Raw genomic sequence first — 13,023 nt, 5'->3', positions numbered from 1 at the left:
TAATATGCTCTGAACCATTAACACTCTTATTAAAAAAAGTTATATGAAAATAAAATCAAATTCTAAAAATTAAAAAAAAGAAACAGTAAAGACAAAGTTAATACTATAAAATGTAAATCCACCCGATCTCAATAAGGTTGACAGGCCTTGATCATAACTAGAGTTGGTAATCTAACCCATACTTATCAAATTTTTTAATTTGATCCAATTTTATAAGATTTTTTTTTTAATTAGGTTTTAAGTTGAATAAGATAGGATATTTTTAAAAAAATATCAAAGTTAAGTTTTATACAAACTTCTCTCAACTTAATTTGATATAAATATATATTATTTTTTAATTAATTATTTAATTTTATATTTATATATATAATTAATATTTTATTATTTTCGAATTAAATTAATTACGAATTTCAATATATATGGATGGAATTAAATTTGAATATAAAAAACAATATCTTAATACTAAATCAAATAAATTCAAATATTAAATTTAAAAATTCGGATCAAATTCAAGGCAAAAACACTCATCCAGCCCTGACCCAATGCCATCCGTAATCATCACTTGTACGACTATGCCAAAAACTCAAATACCGCAAGGAAAATAGAAAAGTGCGAGTCCAGTTTCCATTCTTAACCAAAAGTCAACAACTTTGTTCTACCAAACACAAACACATCCGCATGTGAATGTGAATGTGATCCCAAAGAAACAAGTTTGAGGGTTTCTTTTTTTTAATGAAAGGTTTATTTAAATCTCAAACACGTTTGTTGTCATCTGGTTTCCTTACCATTTTAGAAGCCAAACTCCAGCGGACCTTTCTCTGGAAACCTCGGATTCAAGGAGCAGAAGCCAAAGTGTGAGGCGTTTTATTTCTTCCGTAATAAACAGGTATTACCCATTATTCATTACGATACAAACTGTGTTTCTTTTCTTTTCTTTTTTTTGTTGATTTCCTCAACTATTCTTTTAGAAAACAAAACACTCTGATCTGTTTCTCTGTTTCTGGTTCCTGTTGACTTTTATGGAAAATGGCAATTGAATTCTGGATAAATGGATTGTCTTTTTTTTGTTTTTTTTTTTTTCCTTTTAGTTTTTAGTTAGTTCTGAAGTTTCACATGCACTTTGAGTGAGCCTGATATATCGCTTTAAATCAGCAGTTTCATATATTTTTCATTACAGTTTGTTGAGGCAATGGAACAATTCTCCAAATAATTTAAATGTATTTTAAAGCTTGGCGTTGTTTTGTGACAAAGAATTTGGAATCTAGAGGATTTGAAGGGTTATGGGTTCAACTTATATTTCTATAGAAATCTCTATTGGGTTTATATAAAAAAAACAATTGAATTTCTTGTTCAACCGAGTAAAGTAACAACTGTATCGTTGGAGTTGATGATAAATGTTAATGTGCATTTAAATTAAGTTTTTGTGGTAAACTGGTTATCAAGACAGTTGTGTTTGTTATTGGCATCTTCAGAGGAGTTTTAGTTTCAGTTGGCATCTGGGTGCGCCCGGGATATGATGATCCCCAAGGACCCAAACTGTTTGATATCGGGATGTTGAGGTGCTTTCTTTTAGCTGATCTTATAATAATATTGAAAACTGAGATTGGAGAAAGATGCTGGTTTTGTGGCCGCATGCATGAATAAAAATCCCCATTAGACCTTTTGGAATTATTACAATTTTGGTGTGGTTTCTAAAAGCTACTTTAGGAGAAAATTCTTGTTATTAATATAGCAGCTAAGCTCAGAAGTGACCTTAAAAAAAGAAAGAGATTTGAGTCCTACCACACTTCGTGCAACTTTTAATGGATATAACAGAACAAGGAAAGTTGACCATTTTTTAAGGAGAGGAGAGAGAGAAAGAGAGAGGAGAGTTTTATTTTATTGCCATCTTACCATGTCTTATTTGGAGAGTGATGGCCTCCGTGGAGCTAGAAAAGAGTCATTGGTGTGAAGCTGGTGTAGGTTGTCGCTAAAAATCACCTTCTTTTCTAGGATTCTGATGTTTTACGAGCTATATGTCATTGCAGGAACTGAAGTGTAAAGTGCTGTTTTCTGTTAGTCTTGTCTCGGTAGAATGGCTTCTAATGTTACAGTTGGACAGAAATGTCCATTGCCAATGAAGGCTACATCAAATGGCCTCTTCCAGGGTGATAACCCCCTTGATTATGCACTTCCTCTTGCCATTCTGCAGATATGTCTGGTGGTTGCAGTCACAAGGGGCCTTGCGTTTCTTTTAAGGCCATTAAGGCAGCCACGTGTGATTGCAGAGATCATTGTGAGTTCCTTTCTATGTTCAAACTTCTGCTAATCATGTAGTAATTTCCCATCTTAGTGTTATTAAGTATAGTTATTGGCATACCTGCTATCAAACAATGGAGAAAAGTTTATAGTTCTCCTCTTCAATAGTTTTTACATCTGAAATTTGAAAACATTTCCAATTCTTAGGCATTTTGAGCACAAAATTAGAATAGCTTCTGGAAGTAACACAATATTCTATTGAAAGTCCATACTTTGAAAGTCCATACTTTGTTGTAGGTTGTCTAGCATTTTGAAAGCCTGTCTTGTTTGACATGAGGTTCTGATGCTTTAATTATTCTCCCTGGCCCTCCATATTCACTTTTTACTTATGATCTGCTTGTCAAGTGTAAGATAGTAGAACAACCAACAAACTTACACTATCGACTTAAACAGAGTTTAAAGCTGCCATATACGTGTCATGCATTAGGAACCAGTTAGTCTGAATTTTTTTTTTTTTTTTTGGTTTTCGAGTGAATGTCTTCATTAATTGGAACTTATAATTAATTTGATAATAAAACCATTTATTTTTTGCTGCTTATGTACCAGGGAGGAATTTTACTTGGGCCATCTGTTCTGGGTAGAAGCAAGAGCTATTTGCAAGCTATATTTCCTCCCAAGAGCCTCCCTGTATTGGATACCCTAGCAAATATTGGTCTCATTTTCTTTTTATTCCTTTCTGGCCTAGAGATAGATCCTAAAGCCCTCCGGCGAACTGGAAAAACAGCTGTTGCAATTGCTGTTGCTGGAATAGGGTTTCCTTTTGCATTAGGAGCTGGTTCTTCATTTTTACTCCGAGCAACTATATCAAAAGGTGTAAATGCTTCTGCTTTTTTTGTGTTCATGGGTGTTGCTCTTTCTATTACTGCTTTTCCTGTCTTAGCTCGCATTCTGGCAGAGTTGAAGCTTTTAACGACAGATGTTGGAAGAATTGCTATGTCAGCTGCGGCTGTTAATGATGTGGCTGCATGGATTCTACTTGCTCTTGCTGTTGCCCTATCTGGATCTAACAGATCCCCTGTTGTAGCACTGTGGGTCTTCTTGTCTGGGAGTGCTTTTGTCATTTGTTCAGTTCTCATTGTACCCCCAATTTTCAAATGGATGGCCCATCGATGTCACGATGGCGAGCCAGTAAAAGAGATATACATATGTGCTACATTAACTACTGTACTGACTGCTGGGTTTGTAACTGATACCATTGGAATTCATGCCATGTTCGGTGCTTTTGTGGTTGGAGTTCTTTTCCCAAAGGAAGGGCCATTTGCCCATGCTCTTGTGGAAAAAGTTGAGGATCTTGTATCTGGTTTGTTCTTACCATTATACTTTGTGTCAAGTGGACTGAAGACAAACGTTGCAACAATTCAAGGGCTCCAATCCTGGGGTCTTCTGGCTTTGGTGATTTTTACTGCATGTTTTGGGAAGATTGTTGGGACTGTTATGGTGTCCCTTTCTTTCAAAGTGCCTCTTCTTGAAGCTTTTGCTTTGGGGTTCCTTATGAATACTAAAGGACTGGTGGAATTGATTGTTCTCAACATTGGGAAGGATAGAAAGGTAAATTGAGTTTTCTTCCTGTAGTGACTAGGGTTATTGCCTTGTTTCATTATGGTTTTTATGAAATAACTATTGCATTTTGGCTGTTTGGACTCTCAGGTTCTGAATGATCAAACATTTGCTATTATGGTTCTAATGGCTATCTTCACTACCTTCATTACTACACCAATTGTCATGGCAGTATATAAGCCTGCAAGGAGGAGAAAAATGGACTACAAGTATAGGACCATTGAAAGAAAAAATCCAGATACTCAACTTAGAATATTGGCCTGTTTCCACAGTGCAAGAAATATTCCATCTATGATAAATCTCCTCGAGGCTTCACGAGGAGTTGAGAAGCGTGAAGGACTTTCTGTGTATGCTCTGCACCTTATGGAGCTGTCTGAGAGGTCATCAGCAATATTAATGGTACACAAAGCAAGGAAAAATGGGCTTCCCTTCTGGAATAAGGGTCAGCGTGACCATGTTGTTGTGGCATTTGAGGCTTTCCAACAACTGAGTCGAGTAACTGTTCGGCCAATGACTTCTATCTCTTCAATGGCTGACATGCATGAGGACATTTGTACCACTGCTGGGAGCAAGAAGGCTGCAATCATAATTCTTCCATTCCATAAGCACCAGAGAGTGGATGGTTCTTTGGAGACTACTCGGAAAGACTTCTGCCGGGTGAATCAGAGGGTTCTTGAACATGCACCCTGTTCTGTTGGAATTCTAGTTGATCGTGGGCTTGGTGGAAGCACCCATGTATCTGCAAGCAATGTTTCCTATTTGATAACAGTTCTTTTCTTTGGGGGCTGTGATGATCGTGAAGCCCTTGCTTATGGGGCTCGAATGGCTGAGCACCCTGGTATCCGTGTAAACATCATGCGCTTTGTAGTGGAACCTGAAACTATCGGAGAAATCACTACAATTGATATGCAAGAGAATTCAGGCCTCAAAACAATGTCATTGGATGAAGAATTTCTTTCTGAGTTTAAGAAGATGTCAAAGGATGATTCTGTTAGATATGAAGAAAAAGCTGTCCGAAATGTCACAGAAACAATTGCTGCAATTCGTGGGGCAGGCCGCTGCAATCTTTTTCTTGTGGGGCGAATGCCTGATAGTGAATTGGCCTTAGCTTTAAGGAGAACTGAATGCCCAGAACTAGGGCCTGTTGGTAGTTTGCTGATTTCTCCAGATTTCTCAACGACAGCATCAGTCTTAGTTATTCAACAGTACCATGGCAATGTGCCACTGAATTTGGGTGCAGACATGGAGGAAGAATCACCTGACAAAGATGAAGAATCCAGCTAAATGTCTACTCTAACTGAGCATCATCCTTAAGAGTACAGAGTAAAGACAACATAATATAGATGCATTCCTAGTAATATCTTCAATTTTATGACAAGGAAAAAAAATATAAAATTTTTCTTCTCCTTAGCTAAATGGATGGAGTTTTGTTTCTCCTTCCGAAGAGAGGAAAAAAGGTTATGGTGCAACGTTTTGCCAAATTGCATTTTAACATTGTTTTTCTTGCTTCTTATAAGGTTACAAGAAATAGTTGAAGCACATATCAAAAGGCTCATCAATCATCAAAGACCTTTTTCCCCTCAATCTGAATGTTTCATTGAAGATTTGCATCATTCAATCAATGGATAATTTATATTCGGCAATAAAGTTGAAATATGAAGATATTTTTAGGTAATTTGAAATTCCAACATGTACGACTGACGAAAATTTTATTAAATTTAATGGTTGGATTCAAAAAATTTTATTTATATAAAAGAATATAAAATTTAATAATAGATTAATAAAATATCCATACAATTAATTTTGTAGAAAATGGGGTCTTATAAGGATGTAGACATCATCGGCTCTTATTTTGCCCTTTTCATTTTGTTCTCCATCTCATTAAATTTTTTTCTCGTTTCTTTTTTCTTTTTTAGGATAAAGACTTTTTTAGGCAGTTTGAGTATGCAGGAAAAATATTATCCTTTTTTAAATTTTCACTTTATGATATTTTTCATGATAATAATTGGTGAGGAATTGATTTGTTTGCAGGTTGATGACAGGAGTTGATTAGAGATTGATTTATTATTGGATTTTTTTGTCCAATCACCATTGCTTTGTTTTTTTAGGATCAATATTCAATCCAAAAGCAATAAATAAATGGGGGAAAGAATGATATTACCTTTTTTATTCGTTTTTTGTTTCCTTTTTTTTGCTTGTTAACAAAATTAAATCAAAGTTTTCATTTTCTTAAGAAATTGCTTTGGTTGTTTTTTCTTTTTTCACTCATCTAAAATAGAGAATTGTCTTATTTGCTATTGCATGGTTTTTATCTTTCTTTTGCATTTTGTTCCTTTTTATCTTCAATCCTTCTTAATTTTTGCACTGAGTTTAACTAATTATTCAGCATTTTTTAATGATTCAGCTTTCAAAATCATTTGTTTATCTTTGCAATTTATTTTGCTTACCATTTTTTGTTTGAGCTTTTCTTTTTTCTTAAAATTCATATGTCATATTATTGTATTTTATCGAAGTTATTGGCTTGCTTCATATTTTTGCTTTTTTTGTGCTGTATTTCTTTCATATTACCTCTCTATTGACTACATCATCAGTGTGCTTTTTTTTGCTACATTTAGGTTAGTTTTTTTCGTTTTTTTTCTTTGCTTTGGTTATCCATTCATGCTTTTTTCTTTGGTTTTCTTTTGCCTATTCTCTCTTCTTACTTTCGATTCACGTTTCGATATGTTGTTATTAATTCTGTGCTTACAATCTTTATTGGTTTTTCTTCCTTTCAATTTGATTTTTTTTTTTTACTTTTTTCTCTTATTTGTTCTTACTTTTCTTGACGCCGTTAATTGTGTTTTTCGTTAAAATTAAATGTTCTATGCTTACTTATTGTTCTCTATCTTAATTGATTGGAGAGTCATTATTTTGTTTTTCTTTTCGATTATTTGTTTCCTCTTTTTTTTTATGTCATTTTATTTTGTGAGTTTTGCATCGTTCATATTCCGTTGTTATTTTTAAACATTTAATACTTGGTTTTGACTGTTATAAAATAGTTTTGGATGCTTTGATGCCTTTTCATTGATAATATGAGATAGCCTTTTTCTATTTGTCGTAGAATACTAAAATTTTTTGTTTGTTTTGTTATCAATCGAAATGAATGAATCTCAAGTTTATATTTGTTTGTCTTCCAAGAGTTTTTTGTACGTTTACTTTTTGCAAGATTATTTTACGTCATGTTTTCATGATTTTGTGTGCAACTTTAAAGTGTTTTTTATTCACTATTATTAAGTTTTTTTTAGCATAGATGTTGTTTCTTATATTCGTTTAATTATTATAAGTGTCTATTAACAAATAAAATATGTTATATAAACCTTTGTCTCTTGACATGTTTTCATCAGTTTTGATTCTTTATTTTAGTTGATTTGGTTCATTGGTGACTTTCTTTTTTTTTTTTTTATATTATGTTAAACATGTTCTCTCTCTCTTTTTTATGTAAGAAATTTTTTTTTTATTGGGTTGCACTTAATCTCTTATTGATTGTTGGTGCATTTGTTAGTTGTGTTAGGCTTGTTTTGCTGACTTTTTTTTTTTTTTTTGCTTGCTTTAAGTTCCATTTGGTTTGCTAAAATTATCATTTTTATGTCTAGGTTTGTTATTGGTTTTTTGATAGCCTTTTTTTTATGTTTTGAATGTTTGTTTTTTGCACATAACTATTAATTTGATTGTTTTTTGGCTGTGATTTCGTATTATTTGCGTTGGTTTATTTTTTATGTTTTCATTTTTCTTTTATTTGTTATTTTGCTAATAGATTTATGTGAGATTTTTAAGACTAATAGATTTAAAAGGTTAAACATTCTTAGGTTACATAGGATTAACCACTTTAAGAATTATTTTTCATCCAATGTGATTCTATCGATTGGTTTTTCAACTTCATTGGATAAGCTTTGTGATCATGCTTCTTTGATTAATTTGACTACAAATCAAAAGTTGGAAAATTATTATTTTTATGTCTAGGTTTGTTATTGATTTTTTTATAGTCTTTTTTTGATATTTTGAATGTTTGTTTTTTGCACAGAACTATTAATTTGATTGCTTTTTGGCTAGGATTTTGGATTATATGCGTTGGTTTGGTTTTATATGCTTTCATTTTTCTTTTATTTGTTATTTTGCTAATGGATTTACATGAGATCTTTATGACTAATAGATTTAAAGGGTTAAACATTCGTAGCTTACATAGGATTAATCATTTTAAGAATTCTTCTTCATCCAATGTGATTCTATCAATTGGTTCTTTAACCTCATTGGATAAGCTTTGTGATAATGTTTCTTTGATTAATTTGATTGCTAATCAAAGGCTAAAAAATTCATCTGTGTCAAAGCACCTAAGATTAAGTGAGCATGTCAACTTTCATTCAATAGCTAATGCTAAAAATCATCTTCAAGTTATATCAAACATGTTCGTTATGTACTGTTGTAATATGAATCTTGTCAGGCCGATAGTCTTTGATAGTAGGTTTTTACAATTGAATGTTGGTTTGTTTGGTCATAGTTTAAATGGCCCTCATTTTCAGAGTGGTTATTGTGCTGCTAATAGTGAGTTCTATTCTCTTCTTTTGTATTTTACTTCTTTTTTCTTTGCTTTTAGGTTTTTGCCTTATTAAATTTTTTTTTTGTTATTTTGTTGGCATATTGTAATCATTTTTATTTTGCTTTTTTTTAGGAAAATATTTTAAACCCTTAAATCTTAATGGGTTAAATCACATTTGTTCTTATTGCGGTGCACGAATGTGGTCTGAGGAAAGGGTTTCTAATATTAGTAAAAATAACAATTCTGTTTTCACTCTTTGTTACAAAGAAAGAAATTTTAAATTATCACCTTTTAGCTGCACACTTCTGTTTCTTGATTCATTATTAGATTATAAGAAAAGTTGAAAAGCTATTAAATTCAGAAATAATATTAGGATATATAACTTGATATTTCAATTAACATTAGTTGGTGGTAAGATTGATGTAGTTATTAATACAAGGCCTTGTTTGTATGTATTCAGAGTTTTTGATCAAATGCACTATCAGATAGGATCTTCATTACCTTCACAAGATCATCTTCCAAACTTTGTATAATTATACATTTATGATAGAACTAATGAAATTTCTACTAGGATGATTGATTTTATTCTACTTTTACCTACAATGAATGCTATAAGCCCTATTATTGTTAATGGTTTAATAAATATGTTGAATGAATCAAATCATATTGTGAAAGCTTCTAGAATGGTAAGAGATCAATTCGTTGAAGTCAATTTTCTACCGATCAAATTACAATTGATTAGGACTAGATTGGACAGGATATGTGATATATTGATTCTTTGAATGTAGAGATTATTGGACTGTTGGTTGAAAATGACAAATCTACTATTGATAAGCATGTAACATTATTGAACATGCTAGTGATAGTTTGAAATGGATCAATGAGTTACATCTTTAATTTATGGCAATGTAATACCCTATTTTATTCTCTTTTAATGAATATGAATTTTCATTAGGGATTAAACATTAAATGTCATAATTGAAAGGTGTGCAAAACTGTGATAAGGAAAGAAAAACTATCATCATGATAGAATATTATGCCTATTTGATACAACTATGCATTGAAACTAGATGCACTTTGTTAAGGAAGAAGATTTTTTCAACAATTTATAGTTAATGCTTATTTATGTGTTGAATGGATGAGCTTTTAGTGAATTCGAGATAATCAATCACAGTTGAGATATGAAGTTTATCAAGGGATTAAAGATGCAATCAGCAGAGGTGATGCTGATGCAATAGTTGTGAGTAAAAGAATTATTCATCCATCCAGTTTTGTATATGGTCTTTGATTTTTGTTTCAAAATTATCAAGATGCCAATGTTATATGCAAACAATACGATCATACAAATTTTTTTATTACTGTCACATATAATCCACGATGACATAAAGTTGTTGAAGCATTATTTATAATTCTTGGCCAACGAATTGAAAACAGGCTTGATATTCTTGTAAGAATATTTAAAGTGAGGTTTAAATGTTTAATGGATGATATGATAAAAAAACAAACATTTTGGTGAAGTATTCGTAGGTATATTTTTTAATCCACATTAATGCTTATTTATTTGATTCTTTGTGATTCATGTTGATTCTGTTGTTTGTCATCTATTCTTGTAGAAATCAATATGATTTTATTTCTATTATTTGTTTTTCTTATGCAATGGTTTATACAATTAAATTAAAAAAAAAGGGTTATTGCATACTCATATTTTATTATGGTTACATCTAAAAGTCAAATGCCAGTCTGCTGCTGATGTTGATAGAATCATCTCTACCAAAATTTCAGATAAGTATTTAGACTCTCTAACTTATAAGTCTATTACAAATTTCATGATGCATGATCTTTGTGGTCTTATTGATCTTGATGCTTTATGTATGAAGGAGAAAAAGTGTTTTAATTTTTATCCAAAGTCATATAAAAAAAATTGTCATGCAAGAAGGTGAAATTGTTTCGTATAGGAGAATGCCTCATTAACATAATAGGATGGTTATGAAAAAATATGGAGTCGATTTGGATACAAGTTTTATTGTGTCTCACAATGTACATTTGATTTTGTGACCCTAGCAACATCAATGTTGAAATTTGCAATAAGATCAAATCAATAAAATATTTGTTTAAATACATAAACAAATGATTGGATAAAGCTAGAGCTATCATTGAACAAGTGCCTAATAGTCAAACTGTTGATGTTTAATAAGACTCAATTGAAGTTCATAAAATTAAAACATTTTTAGATTGTAGACATATCTTAGTTTATGAAGCATGTTAGCGCTTTTTTGAAATTGATGTGCATAATAGAGAACTTGCTATTGTCAAATTACTTATACATTTGCCAAATCAATATAATATTATTTTTTATGAAATTATTGATTTGACCAACGTTATTCGGTAACTTTTGTTGGATAAAACCATATTCACTAAATAGATGGAAGCGAACAAAATATATCCAGATGCTTGAATGTTAACTTACACTGATTTTCCTACTAAATGGATATGGATCTGGATCAATAGAGACAAAATTTGTAAATCACGATAGTAGGCAAAGTTATAGGACGAATCAATTTTGTTCATCTAGTAGCTAGTGAATTTTATTTTGTGAAGATACTTTTAAATGTTGTTAAAGGCAAGAAGCTTGAAGAATTACAAATTATGAATATGATTGTTTATGAATAATTTCAAAATGTACGTTAGAGTCACGATTTAAGAGATAATAAAAAATGGTAAGAAACTTTGCAACAAGCATGCTTTTGGGCAATAGATTTGAGCTTAGGTAATTATTTATGACATTAGTTATGTTTTGTGAAATCATCGAAGCAAATGCATCATTAGAAAATAATTAAAGACTTTTGGCTGAAGACATTGAATATAGATTGAATTGTTTGTTTAAAATAAATGGGTTTTAAATTTATAAGATGTATTAAAAAATCATGTCTTGATATCTTTTAAAGAATTGTTTCACAAAAATGGATCTTTTTTAGCTCAGTATAAATTGTTTATGCCTATATCATCAACAACTGACCTCATAAATAATAGGTTGTTAAGAGAATAGATGGCTTATAATCTGAATGATCTATTAATTGAACATGAGAATTATTCACCAAATTGAATGCTAATAAAAAAGTCAGTTATGATGTTGTGGTAAAATCAATTTACCAAAATGAAGGGCGATTGTATTTTATTTATGGTCATGGTGGTACAAAAAAAACATTCATTTAGAAAACTATCATAACAATAGTAAAGACAACTGAAAATATTGTTTTAGCTATTGTTTCTTTGATATTGCATCACTACTCCTCCCTAGTGGTAGGATTTCTCACTCCAATTCAAAATTTCATTGGATGTTGATGAAATCTCAACCTGTTGGATTAATCGTGGAATTAAACTTACAAGATTGATTGAAACAACAGCTCTTATTGTTTAGAATGAAACACCTATGATCCATACGTATTATTTAAGGCATTTGAATGAACACTTCATGATATCATGTGTATAAGTGGTAATCTATCAGTAAAATAGCTGTTTGAAGGCAAAATTGTATTGTTTGATAAAGATTTTAGATAGGGGTTACATGTTGTATTATTTGGAACAAAAGCTTAGATTAGCAATGCATCGATTAACAAATCATCTTTATGGACCCATTGTAAAGTTTTTACTCTAAAGATCAACATGAGATTAAGATCTAAATCCCTCGATGATCAATCAAGAATGGAAATGAAAGAATTTGCTCAGTGGATGCTTAATGTGGTGATGGAACAATTGAATCTTTTTTTAATGATGTTGACGTTGAGCGCATATGGATCAAAATACTAGTAGAATTGTTATTGAAATGTGATCAATCACCTATGCTATCTTTGATTAAATCTATTTACACTGATTTAAAACATAGGTTTATTAAATCTTTATACCTTAGAGAGAAAGCTATAGTAATTTCATTCAATAAAATTGCGTATTCAATCAATGCTAATGTTCTTTCTTTTATTTTTGGTGATGTTAAAATATATTATAGCTATGAATCAATTGTGAATGCTAATGGTGATATTGTTGATGTTAATATTTTATATCCTTTAGAATTCTTGAATTCATTGACTTTTGCTAGAATACTAAACCATGAACTTTAGTTAAAATTAAGGTGTGTCATAATGCTATTTAAAAATATCAATCAAACATCAGGTTTATGCAATGGCACAAGATTTATTATCACACAATTCACTGTAAATGTTATTGAAGCTAAAATTATTAGTAATAGTCATATTAGAAATAAAGTTTTCATTCTTAAGATTTGTTTAACAATCAAAGATCGTAAATGACCGTTTACTTTTAAAAGAAAATAATTTCGTATTCAATTATCATTTGGTATGACTATTAATAAGAGAAGTCAAATTCTTAAATTTGTTGGACTTTATTTGCTTAAACCTGTTTTCATCCATAGACAATTATATGTTGCGATTTTTAAGGTGACTCATAAAGGTGGTTTGAAAATACTAATAGAAAATTTAGATCGAAAAACTTATTGTTACTTAAAAAATATTATGTATCAAGAAATTTTTGATGAGCTAACACCAGGTTGTTTATTATGTGTTTTTTCATTATTTGTTTAT

General features: G+C 31.0%; 1 protein-coding gene across 2 annotated transcripts; it reads left to right on the top strand.

Annotated features, from left to right (window-relative positions):
- Positions 1-500: 500 nt before the first annotated feature.
- Positions 501-5,371, top strand: LOC111290501 (cation/H(+) antiporter 18-like). 2 transcript variants are annotated; one of them, XM_022881836.2, is made up of 4 exons: positions 501-886; positions 2,028-2,275; positions 2,845-3,846; positions 3,946-5,371. In XM_022881836.2, the coding sequence occupies exons 2-4, from the start codon at positions 2,075-2,077 to the stop codon at positions 5,137-5,139; spliced, it is 2,397 nt and encodes a 798-aa protein (XP_022737571.1). In that variant the 5' UTR covers positions 501-886; positions 2,028-2,074; the 3' UTR covers positions 5,140-5,371. The 2 variants fall into 2 exon arrangements, with proteins under 2 accessions (XP_022737571.1, XP_089623931.1); XM_089767805.1 differs by lacking the exon at positions 501-886 and adding an exon at positions 1,473-1,559.
- The last annotated feature ends 7,652 nt before the right edge of the window (positions 5,372-13,023 follow it).

The sequence above is a fragment of the Durio zibethinus genome, chromosome 11 (assembly GCF_047325235.1).
Source record: "Durio zibethinus cultivar Kanyao isolate XHJ-2024 chromosome 11, ASM4732523v1, whole genome shotgun sequence".
Lineage (NCBI taxonomy): Eukaryota > Viridiplantae > Streptophyta > Magnoliopsida > Malvales > Malvaceae > Durio > Durio zibethinus.
Note: the sequence above shows the minus strand (reverse complement) of the source record. Positions and strands in the feature narration are given on the sequence as shown.